We start from the raw sequence: 20,467 nt of genomic DNA, 5'->3' as shown, positions 1-20,467 counted from the left end.
GCTCTATCGTCAATTTTAATTAATAAATAGAGAGCGATGTATGATTCATAACTTGACAACGTAACGTTTCATATACCGAATATAAAATTATTGGTTGTTAAAATTTCGAGAAAGTTATAGCAACAGTCTCTCAATTTGAACTCAATTGGAGCAATTATCTCTCAACTAAATATCTATTACCATTGGTCCCTTAACTCATCAAAACGTATAGACATGGTCATTTTCGTTAACTCTATCAGAATTCCGTCAAAATGAGTTATGTTGTAATGATCATTGCTACAACTGGGTTAGAGTTGAGGAACCGTTTTTCCAATTGGATTAAAGTTGAGGGACCATTTTTCCAGTTGGGTTAAAGTTGAGGGACCATATTTACCTATCGATTCAACCTCATGTGTGTGACACATAACTCATTTTAACAGAAGTTCTAACAGAGTGGAAGAAAATAATAAAAGTTGATTACTCCAAGTGAGTAAAAGATGATGGGCTATTACTACAATTTCCTCCAAAATTTCGTACATCAATTTGTTTTTTAATTTTCTTCTTCTCACAACTCACTCACAAAGCAAAGCAGCAACAATTCATTCTATCCAGTTTCTCCAGAGTCCCAAAGCTGAAGCCTTCAAGCTCAGCACCCATCAAATGACGGACTGCCCCTTCAGCCAGTCCTAATTTACCATCCCAGCACCGCCCATTATGGCTTTTCACTGCCCCTGCTCCACTGAAGCACTGGAGTCGCGGCGTCTCATGGGCGTCCCGGAAGCTCACGCTCGTCCTCGGCGCCAACACCACCTCCTCACGAAGCAGACCCACTTCCCCTCTTCCTCCTCTTGGCTCGTTCGCTCCGTCAGCCTGAGGTTTTTATCACCGTACGTTTCGATTTCAAAATTTTCAAGTATTGTTGTTGATTGTGCTTCTGAATTTGTTTGGGTTTTATATGCTTCGAATTATGCACATTGAATTCAGTGTCTTTTGTCGTTATAGAGTATGAAAGCTTGCGTTTTTCGATGTTCTGGAACCGGGTTTTATTTGGGTCTTTTTCGTCTTCAGCATTGCTCTACTCGCAATGTATGTCAGCATACATTTGGGAATCAGAGTCAGTGTCATCTTGATAGGAAATTGTGTTTAAGTTGAAGCGGATTATTATTTCAGTATCCAAGGTAATTATGTTCATGTTTTTGGTTAATCAAATCATAGGAAGCATGAGGCACACCATTAAGGGAGTTTGAAATATATTCGCTTGATTACATGTCAAGTGGTTGGCATTGGTTCCAACGAAATTTCCAGCATTTGTAGTTACTCTACCCCTATCCGTGCATGCTATGAAAACATCGTTCAACAGATGAAATGTGGGATTATCAAATTAAATGCCGGTTGCTGTAGTTCCTCTGTCCGTATTTGTGCATACTCAGGAAACTTCAGCATTTGTGTCTCAACACAAGATGAAAAAATTACATAGAAATGCTTTAAAAAATACTTCTGTTAAGTCTGACTGTCTTTGTACTTTGTATATCTCTGTTTTTCTCTTTTTCTCTCCTTGGAAGGATTTATACATTATGGTATCAGAGCAGGTATCTATACCATCACATTGTTGAGAGTTGTCCCACATCGGTGAGGGACAAGGTTTGCTATGTGCTTATATGGTCTTGGACTACTCCCCATATTGCCAATTGGTTTTATGGTGGAATCTCAATTTCATCACTCATACCCCTCGGAAATGCGTTCAGATTCACTCTCTGTATGGCAAAGCATAGTTCTTTCCTGAGTTCTCCTATGATGTCCATGGAGAAAAGTAACGCGACTGTACTGTTTTTGAACATCTTTGATACTGTTTCCTTGTCTGTGTTAGTCTTGCATTAATATATTTAAGCTCATTTCATTGTCTGGTTTGAGAACTTCAACCTACACCCCACCCCCTGGCGGAAAAAGATGCATTTGTAGTAGTAATTTCTCTACTGATAGGACTTATCATCCTCATCTATGTTCAGACAGACAACTACGAGAATGCAAAGAATTAATTTGAGATTTTTCTTTGCATTATGCTTCACTGGTCTGAGCGATAGTGTTGTAATCTGAAGTTTTCCTTTCCACAATGATCATTCTTAGTCTTGTTTCTACCTATGATAAGGAATTCAAGGGAGGAGTCCTTTTATTTGCTTCTCTCCCCATTGGTGCAGTTTGTGTAAAGCTAAGGAGGAGAGTGTTAACCATATTTTTCTTCATTGTTCTTACACGATTCAACTGTGGTGGAAATTGTTTCAGGAGGTTAGAGTTAGTTGGGTCATTCCAAAGGGTTGTTTCGAGCTTTGAAGCACCAACTTTGAGGCTCTAGGAATTGGGAGGAAAGCTAAAGCTTTGTGGGGTTGTCTGGTGTCTGCAGTTTTTTGGAACATTTGGTTGGAGCGTGACAAAAGAATTTTTGAGGATTATACTGGTGTGGGGGTAGCAGATCTATGGGGAAGAGTAAGATATTGGGCAGCCCTCTGGGCTTCAGTTTCGAATGATTTTAAGAATTACTCTCTTTCTCACATACTGTGGGATATGTTAGCAGTTGTAAAGTGATTTTGGTTGAGGTTTTCCTACTTGTAACAGATCCTCTTGAGAGATTTTGTTGTTCTGTTCTTGGTGGATTTCTTATCCACTTCTGTGTATTTCACTTTTCTTTTTTAATAAATTGTTATAGTTTCTTCTCAAAAAAAAAAAATATAAGGAAATATGTAACCTCCTTTTTTAACGTTTTAAAGAAACAAGGATTATAAGAGAATGCCTCTCTTAGTACTAAAGTAAACTATTATGTCGTTAATGTTACACATCAATGACAGCATCCTTTCGGTAAGTACTTTCCTATAGTTAAAAATGGCTTATGGATCTAGAACACTCTGGTTTCTCAGGAAAGTCAAATGCTGCTTCTAAAGGAATGTGCAAGATAGTCTGGACAATAGAGGCTGATCTAGAAGCTGGCCAGTTTCTATACATAACTGGGGATCCTACTGTTCTTGGCTGCTGGGAGCCGGGGATTGCTATACTAATGTCTCCTACGGAACATACAAACTTATGGAAGGCTGAAGTCAAGGTACTTTTGCCTAGTTGCACAAAGTAACACGTGATTATGTTAGTTTTGTGAAGCATGAAATGATGCATGAATTACGGTATCTGTCAAATATGAGATTTATTTATTTGTTATGACTTACACAAATGAAAGCAAACAACAAAATCCATACACATGTTTCTAATATGATAAAATAAGTAGTTATGGATTTCCCGTTAGCATAGAAGTAACTAGAGATGTTTCTCCTGGGAAAAAGACGAAGAGAGACACAGAGAGGTAGAAATATTTCATTTTTATTTTATTATATGCTGTAAGGTTCGCTTCTTCACCCTTTACTGTTCGGCAGATTAATGGTGGTGTCAATTTCAAGTATAACTATTTCATAAAGACAGAAAGGTGACCTTCATATGACATCACCTGGAGACCTGGACCTGAATTGTCTATATCTGTACCCTTACCTGTCAAACAAAGTGGAAAAATTATAGTGCGGGATTCATGGATGAGGACCGATACCACAATGTCTCCGATTTGTTCATGGCATTCGTGGATAGAGGAGGCATATCTTCCAATACAGCCTTTATTCTCAGCTCCAGCTAGAGGTAAATCTCCCTCATAATGCCTTGGTATATGCAATCTCTTTCCTTGACATGTTTCTGAACACTCAAATGCTTCCAGTGGTTTGACAGATGAATATGAGATTACGAAACACCTTAAAAGTGATATGATTGAATCAAAGCCAGCTTTAAATCTTCCTATGGAGAACGCTGATGGCGAACTTAACGAGGGCTTAATTTCCAGTAGTGAGATTTTAGAGTTGAACCCATTCTTAATTGAACCAATGGAGGATAATGTGTACTCTGATGGCGACCGTATAGCGAATAGTAGTCAGAGGGGCTCAACTTCTATTAGTTGTTCAACTGAAAGACATTATCCTGTTGAGTAACCCTGGTTACTCCAGTCACCTCTTTTCTGTTTTGTGTCCAAGGATAAGATGAGGTCTGATGTGTCCAAAAAGAATGACAGCATAAAAGATGGTGCGGAGAATTTGGAAGATCCAGAAGATTTGTTGCCTGAAGAAAGGAATAACCTAATTTCGAAGGAACCTGTTCCTACAGTTATACTGATTAATTCTTCTGTATGTAGCATGCAAAGGATAGCTCTACTGGAATATGGGAAATTGGTTGAGTTGCTACTGGAACCAGTTAAAAGTAGCGCGGTGTGATAGCATGTATATAGGTGTGGTTTCGAAACTTGTCCCCCATATGGGTGGTGCATTTGTAAATATTGGGAGCTCTAGAACCTCTCTAATGGACAGTAAACTAAACAGAGAACTATTCATATTTCCTCCATTCTGAAGGAAAAAGAAAAGTGAAGTCAACAGTAATATGTTGGATGAGCACATGACTGCCTACGAAAATGAAAGTGTCACTTGATTATGAAGCGACTGATGACATCATTGAAATCAGCTCTCAGAACAATTATGTAAAATCGATGCACAATGATGTTGACGATGATGAGCATGATATTGAGGATGAATTTGATGTTTCACATGTTAAGGAAAACATCAATGGTCGTATACTCGATTATGGTGAAGTAGAAGCTGATCTTCTAGAAGGAGAAACTAGTTCTGTACCTGTTGCCATAAATGGATCTAGCAATTCTCAAATGTCTCACCTCCAAAATAAGAAGAGGGATACAAATACTGTGACTAATGAGAATAAGTGGGCCCGAGTTCAGAAAGGCACTAAAGTTATTGTACAAGTTGTAAAAGAGGGGTTGGGTTCAAAAGGTCCCACACTGACTGCATACCCAAAATTTTACCACGCTTTCCAGGTGAGCAATTACCTTCAGGAGATTGCCCCTGATCTTTGTGATCGAGTAGAGTTATACAATAAAAGAATTCCTCTTTTTGATGAATTTAAGATAGAAGAAGAGATTAACAGCATGCTCAGTAAAAGGTGAGTGGCGGGCAATATTGCTTATGCTCTCAGTTGTCACATTCTCTAACTCTGAAGATGTGTATTGACCCATTTGTTAATTTTTGTTTCATGATCTCTTCACTTCATTGACCCTGTATATTTGGTTTTCTCTTTATTTCTTTGGGGGTGCGGTGAGTAAGTATTTTTCAACTATTTTTGTTGATGTTTACGTCTTTTGCCTTACAGGGTTCCACTGGCTAATGTAGGGTCTTTAGTGATAGAGCAAACCGAGGCATTAGTCTCTATCGATGTAAATGGAGGACATGGGATGTTTGGTCATGGAAATTCACAGGAGAGAGCTATTTTAGAAGTCAACCTTGCAGCTGCCAAACAGGTATGCTACATGCTGAACTCTAGCTCTCTCTTTACAATTTGTTTGCCTTGCACTGACAAGCAACTTGTATATTTCTTGCCAGGGAACATATTACTCGGTTGTGACTTGTAAGATGGTAACAGATCATATTACCATGTTTATGCAACTATTACCTGGTTGCCGTCCGATTTCCAAAAGATGTTATATCTTTCTTTCAAGGCTTTAAGTTAGATTCTCGTTTTTTTTTTTCATCTGGTTCTTTAAGCATTAAGATACTTGTTTGACAGAGAATAATGTGTTCCAGATTGCAAGGGAGTTACGACTGAGAGATATCGGTGGCATAATTGTGGTAGATATCATTGACATGGCTGATGAGTGTAAGTCGAAGTCTCCCTCTCTTGTGGGTTTGTGGAAGTGCTATTGACATATTTAGGCATAACCATAAGTTCATAACTGGTTTTGTCCTTAGGATGGATAGAAACTTACAGAACTTCATGGTTTTATGGGGAAAAGGAGGCAGGTTAATAAAAATACATAAAAAGATTTTTAACCGTCATCATTTTTATTTTGGGAAGTTATATTTATTCATGAATTCCTCTTTGGCACTGGCTTATTTCCATCAAACAAGAGATTGGTCTATGAAGAAGCTAAGAAGGCTGTTGAGAGAGACAGATCGATGGTTAAAGTCTCCGAACCGTCTAGGCATGGACTTATGGAAATAACAAGAAAGCGAGTGTTGCATTATCACGATTCACAAGCTTTTAGTTTTCAGTAAAATTTTAAACAGAATAATTTTGATGAAGATTTGCAGTTAACGCTGTCTGAACTATTTGTGATTACCCAGATGGTTGCTTGAAATTGCAAATACGTATATAGATTATTTAATATTCAGAAATTTATGTCTAAGAGCGGAACATGGAAATCTTCACAAGATTTATATATTAACAAGAGGATCTTCATACAATGCTTGATGAGCTCAGTCAAGGTTAATTGTTTTATGTGATGAATGATGGAATGATGTTGGCAGGTACAGCCTAGTGTGACGTTTATGATTAGTGAACCGTGCGCTTGCTGTCATGCCACTGGGAGATTAGAAGCATTAGAGACCTCCTCCTCCAAAATTGAACAAGAAATTTCTCGATTACTTGTAAGTGAAGTTTTAGACTACTATATGTTGCTTTGTGTGCATATAAATCTGAAAACTTGGGAAGAACTGGCAAATGCAATTGTGTATATGTTAGAAAGAAATGAACTACTCAATCTCCTTTTATTGACGGAGAACTATTTCTTTCAAGAATTGAAATCCTGCTAGCAGGCTTTACAGCTATTTTAACCTAATACCATATAATTTTAGTTCGTTCAATTGTTAATGTGCCTTTTGGAACAGAAAAGTTAATAGTTCTTGAAATTTTATCAGGCGATGATGGAAGAGAGACCGGACCCGGGAAACCCCAAATCTTGGCCAAAATTTATTCTGAGAGTTGACCGTCACATGTGTGAGTACTCAACTTCTGGCAAAAGGACTAGACTTGCATTCTTGAGCGGTTCCCTCAAGGTCTGGATTCTACTAAAGGTATGTAAAACCGACGAATATTCTTGATCCCAATCCTTCAGTTTCTGTTCAAGATTTAGGATGACATGGGACCCGGAAAATGGTTAACTTGAAACTTCAGATGAAAAGTCATTTTCAGATGAAAAGTCACATAAAGATCCGCCTCCAGTAACGATCTCAATGTTACAATCTTCGGAAGGCAGAGGTAACAATTCTGGCCACAAGGTGACCTTGTTTCCGGTCAAAAAATGGAAGACCGGGCGAATATGAGACTTGCCCGATCGATGTGTACTTGTTCTGTATACGGACTAGAAAATTTTCTTTCTGATTCATTCAAATGTTTATTATATCAGAGGAGGATGTAGAGAAAGGAGAAAAGAGAGGATTATATGGCATTTTGTTGATAAAAGCCTGTTAATTTATTGGATCACATTGTAGTAATGCTTGGCCAACAAGTTTTGTTAATAATACCTTTGTATTATTAAATAATACAAAGGTTTTTGAGCGGAGAAGTTATACGGTGTGAAAGTCGCTAACTTTTTAACTACAAACTCCTTCAAAGCTCTGATTTTTTGGACAAAAAGCTTGCTTCTTTCACGGGTATTTGAGCTTTCTGCCTTTCTGGGTTCTAATTAAAGTGAATCTTCATCTAATTTGATATGGGTTTTCTTTGGTTTTGCCATTTTTGGAGCTTTTGATCTGGGTCTTGGAAGACTAGTATGAGAAATTGAGAGGTGGAGTTTTGTTGGATTGAAAGGTTCATCATGCTGGATCAAAGATGCTTATCTGATATGCCTATCCCAAAATTTGGTCGGTGTATGATTAATTCGTTTTTTTTTTCTCTTCTGTTTTTCTTTAGATTTTCCTTTTTCCATTTAACATAGGTTATTATGTGAATAGTTACTAAAATTATTTTGGTTTGAAGCAATTTTTCTTTTTCTCTGTACAGTGGCAGTATAAATAATACGATTATTAGTCCGATTTGCACCAAACGTCCAATTAATTTAATCAGTACTATCCGGTGACTATTTATCCTATTCGACTAAAATAGTCAGTACAGTCCAAACTGTCAAACAAGGCCAAATGACTGATTCGGGATCATGATATTGATTGTCCGGTGGACCGGTGCTTCTCTTTAGACCTTTTGCACTCCACTAATTTATTAAGTCCCTTGATTCTTCTTTAATTTATTCAATCATACAGCTAAAACGAAATAGGAGAGTGCAAGAAGTGAAAATAGAATAACATTAACAGAAGCACTAGCAACTTGGTAGTTACCTTCTCTGCTTAAATGTGCTCCTCAAGGTAAAAGATAAAAGAGTGGAAATTTGGGAATCGTTGTCGGGAATCTTCATTAGCACTCCAAACCAGTCATTTTGCCCTACATTTTTCTATTTTTGATGATTTTCTTGGAATGCGGGTAACAATTCCCTATTTATTGAAGGCTAATAATGATTAGAGACGAGTAAAAATAATTCTGGAACAACTCCCCACAAGATCACATGATTTAATACATGGGCTTTGACATCAAACAATACAAGTTCAACCGAACAGTTACGAAATTCGAAGTGGTGAAATATTGAAAGTTGCTTTTTCTACAAGTACAAAACTCATGACAAAAGCTACTTAATTCTAAGACTATCAGTTCAGGCTTACAATTTCTCAAATGCAAATCATAACAATAAGCTAAACATGTAAACACGTGGATATTGGCAGTGTAGCAAATAACGAAGTCACAAACCTTATTTGCGGGGATCAGCTGGTCGCGGTGCTGCAACTGTTGATACCATCCTTGCAGTCGTTGGTGAGATCGTTGAAAGTTTCAATCTGCTTTTTCCCTCTCAGGAACACTTCTGTATCAACCGAGACCCTCATGTAACCGTCAAATTCAACCGGAACTCCATTGTTGAGTTTCGTGGTTTCAGAGTACCACTCGCTGTTTTCATCCCAAAGATCCTTGTACTCGTCAAGGAAGTGAGTTGTATACTTGTCTTTCAAAGGATCAAAGAAAGATGTATCCGGCTCATTTGTTGCAATGTAGAGGTTCCGCCCGTCTTCAATTTTGTTAGGTAGGGTTGAGAGCAGTGCATTGGGTGAAGTATCTGCATCAAGGTTAGGCCACAACTCCTTGTTCTGTGCCTTCTCTCCTCTCTCAATGTGCACAGAATCATAATCCCAGTTCAATTTTGATGCAATTGCAGACACTATATCCATTAACCTTCTCGATTTCCACACCAAATGCCATGGTCGTTGAACAACAGACTCTGTCTCCCCTTCACACACCCTATACCAATAATTGTCTGGCTCCACAGACCCAAACTTTCTCATAATCAAAGTATCCTTGACATCATTAAGTTTCATAGGTGTGACCCTATAATCCTCCACAAGATGCAGACCCAACCCGTCTTTCTTCTGCCATTTTTCCCAATCTGTCCAAAACTGCTTCGCGTCTAACACAGATGCAGATTCTCTTAAATGCTCAAAGTCAAAGTAAAACCTGAAGTCCTTCCCTTCCTCATCTTGATTAGACGAAGTGTAAATCGAAGACAGACAAAGAGTCAATTCCATGACCAAAGTTCGGTTCAGGTACTGAGCTTCACCTAAAGCACACAAGAAACTCCACAAGTAATGGTTCATGCTCTTGCACCTATCTCCACCACCCGTATATATTAAGTATTTCCCATGACTGAATGAAACTTCAGACTCAACCACTGGTAGGGTATCATTTACAATCTCACCAACAACTGGCAAAGAATTCTCCTCAGTCTTCCCTTGCTTATCAAATCCGGCCTTCTTCTTCCTCTTCCTGGCATTTACTCCAGTATGGTACTCTCCAATATCACCCACACTAAGAGTACAATTCTCAGACTTCAAAATGCTAAACCTCCGATAGTCCTTGTAAAAAGAAGCAGTCTTCCCTTCCTTAGGCCTAAACCGCCAAGCCATATCACAACTGTTACCATCCGAACCCCGCACTGGTTTCCCAAACCGGTAAAAATGAATATCCTTAAACTTCTCTATGGTGGCCCTCATCATCAAATGGAACACTTCCGGGTCCCTGCAATCAATGGGACCCTCACAACTAGCCGATTCTGCTTCAGAATTCTCAGTAGGCGAGTTATCGGCCTCGCTCAAGTTAACAACATCAGTCATATTGATAAAATTTCCAATCTCTGTTTGATTGGGAGCCAAGAAATTCTCACCAGTCCGGACCACAGTGTCATCGGACTTGAAAGTGGCATTGGATTTGGATGTGAGGAATGTGGTGATCTTGGTTGACGGGTGAAACAACGGGTCTTCGGGTTCATAGGTAGCGGCAATGATAGTAAAGATCAACACTCCCAGCACAAAAAGCGTAAAGCAAAGGTTCCCAATCAAGGCAAGCGCATTGGGGCCCAAATTCTCAGGCCTAAAGCCTCCAGTTCTGGCAAATGGGGACCGACCCATCATTTTTCGGAACTAGAAGCTTCTTCTACAACCAACCAAATCCACAATCTACCACAAAACAAAACTACCTAAATCACCAAACCACCCAAAAAATCGAAGATTTAGTAAACAAAATGGAGAGAAAATAACTATATGGGATTCGAAAAGAGATTTTTATCGATTTGGGTCCTTTAATTTCAGATCTTGGAATAAATTCCAAGTGGGGTTTTGGAGACCTACGAATCGATGCAATGTACGAAGCCAAAAGATTAACAGACGAGCGAAGATTTTTACCTTCTTCTTCTGGTTTTCACGTGGAGAGATGGAGCTAGAACCGTCGGGAAAGCTTCATTTCGTCACCATTTTCGTCGGTTCTGTCGACTTTGCTTCTCCAGTGCGAGTGTGAGCTGTGTGCAGCTGCTGGATATTCTCTCTCAAAGACTTTTCGGCGAGGGACGATTGTGACGATTAAACCAGATCACCGAATTCTAGACTGCGCAGGGGGTGTACTGCGCTTATCCGTTAGGATGGTTCCACGTGGAAGAGGCGGCTGCGTGGAAGGAGATGAGTGGTGTGGCGTATTGCGCCACCCGTAATGAATTACTGTGTTCGGTGTTTATTAATGGGAAGTGTCTACTTCACGGTTTAACGACTACAGACACACCGACAGTGGCAAAAATGTAATTTTAGGTTCTACTAATAATGATAGTTAAAGTAATTAATAAATTAATGATGTATTTTAAGCTCCTACGTATCAGCTCTTTTAGTTACTGAGTTAACAATTTCTTTACCTAAAATTGTTGTCACATGTTAAGGTTGGTGCCTTAACTAAATAAGTAACTGTCCTTGAGCTAAAGTACAGAATGGAATGGATTCCAGCCTTGCCACATGGGCCAGGAGCATGAGAGCGGACTTGTATGCAGCGAGAATGTCGTTGGGCAGTTTCCGTGTTATTCACATTTACATGTGAGAAAGTTAAAACGCATGACAATGTGTGATTGGCTTGAGATGACGTTACATTGACATTCCTATTATATGGGTAATGACACTAATGTGGTATCCTGAAAGAATCCCGCATGTGAGAAAGCTAAAATGTTTGATAGCACGTGAAAGACTTAAGCTATTGCCATAATGACGTTCCTAATATAGATAAATTACTCCATGTAGCACTTCACCTTTTGGGGTTGCTTTAAATACAAGGCATCTTCAATTATATAATTTTTTTTTCTTTAGTTTAATGGAGGAGAGGGAGTCGAAAACAAAATCTCCGGTGCAAAGAATCATCTCTGAGCCAACTGAGCTACAAGCCCCTTTCCGATATCCTTAAATTTTGGACATGGATTACCAACTTGACACTGCCTATATTTTCACTTGTGGTCAGAAGAAATGTGCAGTAAAATATCCGAGTGATTTTATATATATACATGAACAAAGTTTGAGATATACAATGGAGTCACAATTCACCCTTACTCCAATCCAACATTTCAACTCCAGTAACTGGAGGGCGATTTAGCAGGGTGCAGAGTTTTAACTGGCCAAACAAAATTATTACATAGACTGCGTATTCGAAGGTGGACAAGATGCAGCTCTCTGCTCGATTCGGTTCATGCTATGCTCCATGCTTCTTTTAACCATGTCTTCCAATAACATCTTTGCGGTTTCAGCTGCTTTGTCCGCTCCATCTACCCTTGTGGCAATGTCGTATACAATTCTCTCTAAAACGGAGGATGCCAGTTGCTTTTGCTGGGGAGAATCTCTAAGCAAGTCTAGCAGCATATGAGCTCTATCCCGGGCTTCAGCTGTGCCATCTACTGTCAGTCGAAGAAGACCTGGGACTGCACCTTCGTTAAGAATGAGTTCCCTGTATTTGTCGCGGCAGCTCTGACACATGGAGAGCAATGCTCCAACCGCGTGTTGTGTGCTGATTAGGGATCCATCTTCAACAGTCTCTACTAAGGTTAATATCCCACCTTCTGTGTTTGAGATTGCAGTACGTCCTTCTTCAGAGTTGGATAGGATCTCGAGAAGGGCAGTAGTTTTTTCAGCAAACTTGGAGTACTTTTTGCATTCTTTGAGGAGGTTGATAAGAGGACGAACGGCTGTAGCATCCAGAATGGTAGTTGAGTTCTCTTTGCAGGTGGAGAGATTGTGCAAGGCAGTCACAGCATCAACTTTTCCTTGAACACTTCCGGAGCTGAGGATCTCAACCAGGAGAGGCGCAGCTCCTGATTCTGCAATGATTGGCTTGTTCAGTGCAGCAGCTGAGAGTGTTAAGATTGCCGCAGTTGCTAAATCCCTTAAACTACCATTTTGGAACTTGAGAAGCTCAACAAGCGGTGGGAGGGCTCCGGCCATCACAATCTTGACCTTATTCCTAATTAGCATAAAACAAGGACCCAATGAGACATACAGACACCATGTTGAATATTATACTAGTAACAGCCATAACCTAAAACGAGGGTAATGGCCAAAGAGCAAAGAATTGCAGTACTAGGGACCACTTTAAAATTCACATATAATAATGCAACCATATCTACCACAATGTGAATTCACATGATTATAGTTAGGAGAATCCTCCACAAAAGAGACAAAAAAGGACTAAAGGACACCATTTAAGCGCAATAACCGCAACAAGTGCTATTTTTACTCAAGGTGACTTTCTGGTATCAGAATGCTAGTGCAGCATTAAGATAGAGACAATATAATCTGTCTGAATTCAGCCAATGGATTCCGAACTAGCATTTAATTAAAATACAAATATTTAAACTCTGAGAAGAAATTTCTCTCTATTAACTTCCACACAAGTTTCCATTACCATGTGTACGAAGGAAAACAAACAAAAACAAAACTAAAATGAAAAACTGAACTCGACAGACTCACACCCTTCAACAGATACATATACAAACAAAGCCATCTCATTGGTCAAGCCTTTGGGCATTCCATCTCATTTGCAGCAAAAAGGAAAAATCCTTAGGAATCAAGATCCAGCTGGATCTTCCAATACATCGGTAAAAGGAGAAAAAATTCGTCAAAAAAGGCTCTCTCCGTCAAGTAGTTTGACATCATCAAGCACTGCCCTTTCTCTCATTTGTTCTTTTAATAACCACCACGAGGCAGAAATTTTGGTAAATTGGACTGAAAGGAACCTAATTCTTCCAGAAATTAAAAATCATTTTTAGTATCAACTCTTTGGCCCAATCCCAACTTCATCGGTAACCAAACAGAGGAAAAATACACTATCATCTATTTCTTCTTCTGCATATCATGTCACCCTCGCTCAGCTAGTAAATAAGGAAGTCATCCAATCCACACAATTACGGACAAAGATGATTTGTATTCGCTAATCTCAATCAAGAAATCACCAACCAACTTATCAAAATCCATTTATTTGCTAAGTAATGTGATCAATTCTTTTCATTTTTTGAATCAAAATCTAGAAGCAAAGCAACCCCATATGAGAAAAACATAAACTCATCTCCAAAGAATCATAAAACAATCACAGAACACAAAAAGTTTCAATCTTTCCGAAAATTAACACAAAGCAAATAAAACCCATCGACAAAATTAGCAATTTCTATTCCTTCAAACCTCAGCAGTGAATAAGCAGAGATAAATTCAAACGCAGAGCAGCAAAAGTTACCGTTCGTTTCGGACAGCAAGGTTGAGGAGCGCGAGGAGGGAAACTTGGCGCGCATCTGGATTAGGAGAGCAGAGCATCAACACCAGCGGCGGAATCACGCCCGCCGCGCCCAGCTTCGAGCGAGTCTTGGAAGACGAGGACGAAGTGGAAGACTTTCTGACCAAGTTTCTGATATCTCTGGCGGCTTCAATCTTGGATTCGAGATCGCCATGGATGAGCTTCGAGGAGATTTCGAGTATAAGGGTTTGTTTCCTTTGGTTCCATGTCTCTGCCTCCTCCTCCTTCTCTGCCACTCTTTCTCCTTCTCCCACTCCCACCGAGGTTTGCTCCTCCTCCCCCATCTCTCTCTGTACCAGCAGAGGAGTTTCCGTTTCTGTTTCGAGGAGTTTTTTCCTTTTCTTTTTATCTTTTTTTTGCTTTATTATCTTTTCGGTCTTTTTCTTCTTTTTTTTTTTTTAAAATTTCTTTCTCCAATGAAAATGCATTAACAAATGCTACGACTTGCAAAACCAAAGGGGTTATTTTCCAAAAAAGGAAAACAATACGGATTGGAATACTTAAAATGGGTGCAGTATCGATAAACTCTTTTTTACTTCTCATATCATCTTAATTTGGTTTAAAATTTTGATCTCTCAAGCATTATTATCAGAAATGTATGACATGTGTTGCTAAATTTATGATACATTAATGTATGACATATATTGCTAAATTTGATTTATTATTGATTTTAGACAAAAAATAATAATAATCATGGTTGGATCTACAAAATATTGTTGCAGTCAAATGTGAGGGCTGTTTCTCCACAAACCCAAGTCAAAATTCCCAAAATTCAAATGGGAAATTGCTAAAATGTGTAAGAGTTCATTTGGATGTACTTTTAAAATGACTGAAAATGTTTTTAGAGAAAATATTTTTGATTCCAAAAGCATTTGAGGTGTTATCTGTAAGAAACACCAGTTATGTGTTTCATCCATAAAGCACCTTAAGTATTTTTTTTGGATTTACTTGCATCTTAATTAAAGATTGGTTCTAAAATCATTTTACCAAAAATGTTTTCAGTCCTTTTCAAAGCACATCCAAACAAGATCTAAAACTCTAAGCTTTGAGAATGATTTTTTTTAGAATATTTTCCATTGCAGCTGTCTACCACAATTGTTTTATGTCTTTTTCTGTGTAGTTGACAAGAGTTTATTGAGGTCAAAAACCATTTCTCGTTGCCTTCTTCCCCGTTGAGCATATTAGGATCTAAGGTCATCTCTAATCGAGGGCTGGCGAAATGGCTCGTTTTAGCCTTCTGGTCCTCCAAGATATTAATATTTTAATGAACAGTACATGACCATATTTGCCTCCATCTCCAACCAAGTACATGACCATATTTGCCTCCATCTCTAACCAAGGGCCATAAGGCTCATTTTAGCCCTGTCACAAAAAACCGTCTCCAACCGAGAGCCATAGGGCCAAACATAATTTATTATTTAAATTTAAAAACTACAACAACTTAAATTTAAAAACAACAACTTAAATTTAAAAACTACAACTTATATTTAAAAACTACAACTTAAATTTAAAAACGACAAATTAAATTTAAAAACTACAACTTAAATTTAAAACTACAAATTAAATTTAAAAACTACAAATTAAATTTAAAACTACAAATTAAATTTAAAAACAACATTAACTTAAATTTAAAAACTACAATAACTTAAATTTAATATCCATAATCAACATCATCTTCATCATTCGCCATTGTAGGAGTATAGCCAGAGGTAAACAACAAAATCCGCCATCATCCGCCATTTGTGAGGAATGGTGAATAAATGGTTTAGGTATTTATAGAGAAAAATTTAGAATTTTTAAGAATTAAAAAAAAAAAAGCCAAAAAACCAAAAATAAATAAATAAAGGCCCAAAAATTTGAATCCAACGGTAACTGGCATTAGCTAGACTTTGGATTCAAACTTTTGTTTAAGCATTCATGTATATCCTACAAGATTGCTGGAATTTCTGGCCAGCCCTTTGACCCTTTCAGATTTCGTGTGGCCCACGAGCCCTATGGCCTAGCCCTCGGTTGAAGACGATTTTCAGACTATTTTTGGCCCTCTGTACCAATCGGTTAGAGATGGCCTAAAGTTGCTACTTGCTAGAGAAGAAGGAGAAAGTGGGCCCCTTTTAGTATTCTTAATTTTATTTTCAAATTGATTTTCTTTAACAATGAATATTCATTTTTTAATTTGTTTTTTATATACATTGCCTAAATTATATGAGTTCCGCGACGTGCACATGGGCAAATAACAGAAAAACTAATAAAAATTAAAACGAATGTATGATATTGAAATGAAATAATAAGTAAATATATGAGATTAAAATAATTTAACGATGTATGAAATTGCAGTTGAACACAAACCTGAAAGAAGGGCAAAATGTAATTAACCTCTTTTTATAGTTTTTTTTTTCTTAATTTTCAAATATTAGGTTTTTATTTAGCTTTTTCATGTGGCATCATATCATTGGCTTTATAAGTCCCCACACGCATGCCACGTCAGCATGCAAACATAAAAGTTAACGGAGTTGGAAGGAAGGGATGAATTGATGTGTAGACCAAACCATGAAGGATGACATTGATGAGTTTGAATTATAAAGAGCTAAAAGTCTGACTTTTGAATACATAAGGGACCATAAAAATATGAAGACTGACCACAACGTTTTACCATCACTAGGTCTAGCAGACTAAGACCAAATGGAGTTACAGAGTATACTGCCTATATATCGTCCATATCCCAAGGGAATGAGATATCAAGAGAAAAACGAATGTGTGAAAATCACTATTTTTTGTTTGTTTATAATAGTGTTTGGTATACCATTGGCGTGCATGTAAACCATACAATCAACGAGTCATTCTAAGTGGTTCGGATCCACCAACTAGATTCATTAGAATTGTTCAATGCATGTCTAATTGTTAAATTTAGCGCTCTATGTCATACATGATTGTATTGCAAAATTTTCATGCAATCAATACCATTTGAATTGATGCCCAACTACTAGTGGAGTTTTTATCATTATTATCTTTGTAACAAATTAAATTTTTGGTTGATGCTATCATGCTACAAAAAGGTCATCTTTTATTCAAAAGTCTGGACTACTCAATAGTACAAAACATAGATGGTCAAAATTGAATCGGGAAACTATTATTTTTCTCAACTTGTCAATCTAATTGATAAAAGTCAGATTACTCAATAATCCGAACTATTAAAGACGAACCCCAGAAGGCATTTAGGGCCGAGTCATGTAAAAATGGTACTTACGCAAAAGACATAGGGAATTAGTACATTCTATTTCTTATGCTACATATGCCCTTGTTGGATGCTCAAATGATTCTTTCTTATTAAAGAGGACCAAAACAAACAAAATGGCAAGGAAAAGGTTAAATTGTCCTAAAAAAAAATATGTTTTCTTCTGAAAAATCTATGTTGTCTCTGGTATTCTATTAGAAATTATCAGATCATACTAATTGTCTAAACAAACATCATTAATTCAAATAAAATCACATAAAATGCACTCAAAACGATTAAAACGACTCCAAAATTAAATTAGAAAGCACACAAAGATATGTAATACTTATTTTTCTTTGATCTAACAATTATCGTCCATGTGACATGAACTCAAATCTATTAGACGAAACGGTAACCGACACGACTTACAATTAACATAATTGATTAAACAAAAATAGGAGTATATCATTATGATCAAACTATCTATAGGGAAAGGGAAGGGTAGCATCACTCTATTTCTTCACACGATCGTTCCCATGAGTTTATGTGATTCCTGTAAGTGACGGTTGCCATGTCACAACACTTCGTACCCTTCTCTTCCCTCGATGAGATTGAGCGCTCGAGCTTTCACTCAAGCGCTCAGTTTCATCACCGTTGTGCTTGACATCAATGCCATTGAATCTCACATGTTTCTTGCCAACACTTTTCTTTCTTCTGAGAATACCACAAACAGAAGTATCACGTAGCTCACCAGCCGCGGTACCTTGTTTCTAGCGCGAAATTGTCTTAGCTGCAGTTGAGACATCCATGGAAGATTGGGATACAAAGGAGTTGACGAAAAACTCTTTGTTAGGTTTTCTCATTCCACTCTGGAGCTTCCTCACAGTTCATTGAGGAATAAGGTGTATTTTCTCACCAGTTATGTGCTTCTTCCAGGAAGCACTTTAAGTGCTTTTTCAGAATTTATTTGTATCTTAACTAAAGATTGGCTCTAAAATCATTTTCACCAAAAGTGCTTTCAATTATTTTAAAAGCACATCCAAACGAGGTCTAAAGCTTCAAGCTTTGAAAGTGATTTTTTTAGAATATTTCCATTGCAGCTTTCTACCACAATTGTTTTGTGTCTTTTTCTGTGCAGTTGGAAGGATTTTATTGAGGTCAAAAACCATTTCTCGATGCCTTCTTCCCTGTCGAGCTCATTAGGATCTAAGGTCGTTACTTGCTAGAGAAGAAGGAGAAAGTGGGCCCCTGGCCCCTTTTAGTATTCTTGATTTTATTTTCAAATTGATTTTCTTTAACAATGAATATTCATTTTTTTTTAATTTGTTTTTATATACGTTGCCCAAATTATATGAGTCCTGCGACGTGCACATGGGCAAATAACAGAGAAACTAAAACAGATGCATGATATTGAAATGAAATGATAAGTAAATGTATGAGATTAAAATATGGAGAAATTAGATTCTCATCCCTCTTTTTTCAATTTCATTGAGTAAAACCTTATTCATTTTTAATTTTTATTAAGGTCCTTAGGTTTTATTGAACGTCATTAATTATTTTTATAATAATATATTTTACATATCAAAATAATTAAATTTTATTTCTAAATATATTCATTTAGTGTTAGAACATTATATTGACATATTTATATTAATGGCTAAATTTTGTATCATATACTTTTATTTTTAGTTTGTACCCATTTTTAATTTGCAACCTTTTTTTTTTTTTTTAATTGTACCAATTTTCTTTTCAGTTTTAGTTTGTACTCATATATTATTTTTTTTTTGTGTCCATATTTTGCAAACTTTTATTTGTACTCATATTTTTTTAACCTTTTATTTGTACCCATAATTTTCTCATAATGTGTGACATCCCACATCGCCCAGGGGAGTGATCCTTATATGTATATCCTCATCCCTACCTAGCACGAGGCCTTTTGGGAGCTCACTGGCTTCGAGTTTCATGGGAACTCCGAAGTTAAGCAAGTAGCGCGCGAGAGCACTCCCATAAACAAAACCGTGAGGGCGTGGTCGAGACCCAAAGCGGACAATATCGTGCTACAGTGATGGAGCGGGCCCAGGAAGTGGTCCCCCCCCCCCGGGACGGGAATGTGACATAATGTACCCATTCATCTTTTAAAAATGTACCACTTTATTATATGTAAAATGTACCTTTTTTTTTTGTAAGTACCAATTTTTTCATGTAAAATGTACTCATTTTTTAATGTAAGACCTATTTATTTATTTTAATCTAAAATGTACCCATTGTTTTTTTTATATAAAATGTGCCCGTTGTCTTTTTCATACAAAATGTACCCATTTTTTTTTATATAAAACGTACCACCTTTTTGTGTAAAATGTACCAACTTTTTGTATGTAAAATGTACCCACATTTTTGTGCAAATATACCAATTTTTTGTATATAAAATTTCATTAATATAAGTAATGACAAATCATGGGTTTTATTTAAGTATAATTTGTTATTTATACTTTTTTATATAAGTATAGTTTATCTTTTAATATTTTTAAGCCACTTGGTACTACGGTTTGATGATATTCCTCTTCGCTTAGAAGTGAGAAGTCTTAGGTTCAAATCTCATGGATGGCGAATTCGATACCAAATTAGGCTACCCATTGTGTTGCTTAACCGAACTCTCCCTGCTTCTAGTGTAAAAATATCAATGTTCTAAAAATAAAATAAAAATTTAATCCCACAAATCATGGATTTTACTTAAAATCTCATCAATATAAGTAACTACAAATATCAAATTTTAATTTAAAATTTATATTGACATAGAAATGCATTGTTGCATTAATTTCAGGAACTTTAATAAAAAACTGAAATCCAACAAAGTTTCAATCAAAGAACGTTGATAATTAAAGACCGCATCCAAAGTCACCCTTAAAATATTTTAAAGATGTTGTATGAAATTGCCATTGAACACAAATCTCAAAGAAGGGAAAAATGTAATTTACCTCTTTTTATAGTTATTTTTCTTAATTTTCAAATATTAGGTTTTTATTTAGCTTTTTCAAATCATATCATTGGCTTTATAAGTCCCCACACACATGCTACTTCAGCATGCAAACATAAAAGTTAACGGAGTTAGAACGAAGGGATGAATTGATGAGGAGACCACACCATGGAGGGTGACGTTGATGAGTTTGAATTATAAGGAACTAAAAGTCAGACTTTTGAATACGTAAGGGACCATAAAAATGAAGACTGACCACAGCGTTTTAC

At 37.1% G+C, this 20,467-nt stretch overlaps 2 protein-coding genes, 1 long non-coding RNA gene and 1 pseudogene across 4 annotated transcripts; 2 read left to right on the top strand and 2 right to left on the bottom strand.

Annotated features, from left to right (window-relative positions):
• The first annotated feature begins 538 nt into the window (after positions 1–538).
• On the top strand, positions 539–2,571 carry LOC108867554. Its single transcript, XR_007256337.1, has 2 exons — positions 539–866; positions 2,260–2,571. It is a non-coding gene; the product is annotated as an uncharacterized LOC108867554 (long non-coding RNA).
• Positions 2,572–2,860: 289 nt separating this feature from the next.
• On the top strand, positions 2,861–7,402 carry LOC125474766 (annotated as a pseudogene).
• A 1,029-nt stretch (positions 7,403–8,431) lies between these two features.
• Positions 8,432–10,785, bottom strand: LOC103951796. 2 transcript variants are annotated; one of them, XM_009363252.3, is made up of 2 exons: positions 10,611–10,785; positions 8,432–10,385 (listed from the first exon to the last, which is right to left on the bottom strand). In XM_009363252.3, the coding sequence occupies exon 2, from the start codon at positions 10,338–10,340 to the stop codon at positions 8,646–8,648; it is 1,695 nt and encodes a 564-aa protein (XP_009361527.2). In that variant the 5' UTR covers positions 10,341–10,385; positions 10,611–10,785; the 3' UTR covers positions 8,432–8,645. The 2 variants fall into 2 exon arrangements, with proteins under 2 accessions (XP_009361527.2, XP_009361526.2); XM_009363251.3 differs by having other exon boundaries at positions 8,432–10,405; positions 10,611–10,784.
• Positions 10,786–11,705: 920 nt separating this feature from the next.
• LOC103951797 (U-box domain-containing protein 14) lies at positions 11,706–14,357 on the bottom strand. Its single transcript, XM_009363253.3, has 2 exons — positions 13,957–14,357; positions 11,706–12,690 (listed from the first exon to the last, which is right to left on the bottom strand). Exons 1-2 carry the CDS (start codon positions 14,295–14,297, stop codon positions 11,865–11,867), a joined length of 1,167 nt encoding a protein of 388 aa, XP_009361528.2. The 5' UTR covers positions 14,298–14,357; the 3' UTR covers positions 11,706–11,864.
• Between the last annotated feature and the right edge of the window lie 6,110 nt (positions 14,358–20,467).

This window comes from the organism of the source record quoted next, unplaced genomic scaffold, assembly GCF_019419815.1.
Source record: "Pyrus x bretschneideri cultivar Hongxiangsu unplaced genomic scaffold, Pyrus_bretschneideri_v1 Contig13, whole genome shotgun sequence".
Classification (NCBI taxonomy): domain Eukaryota; kingdom Viridiplantae; phylum Streptophyta; class Magnoliopsida; order Rosales; family Rosaceae; genus Pyrus; species Pyrus x bretschneideri.
The sequence above is the reverse complement of the archived record's forward strand: the minus strand, read 5'-3'. Positions and strand labels throughout refer to the sequence as shown.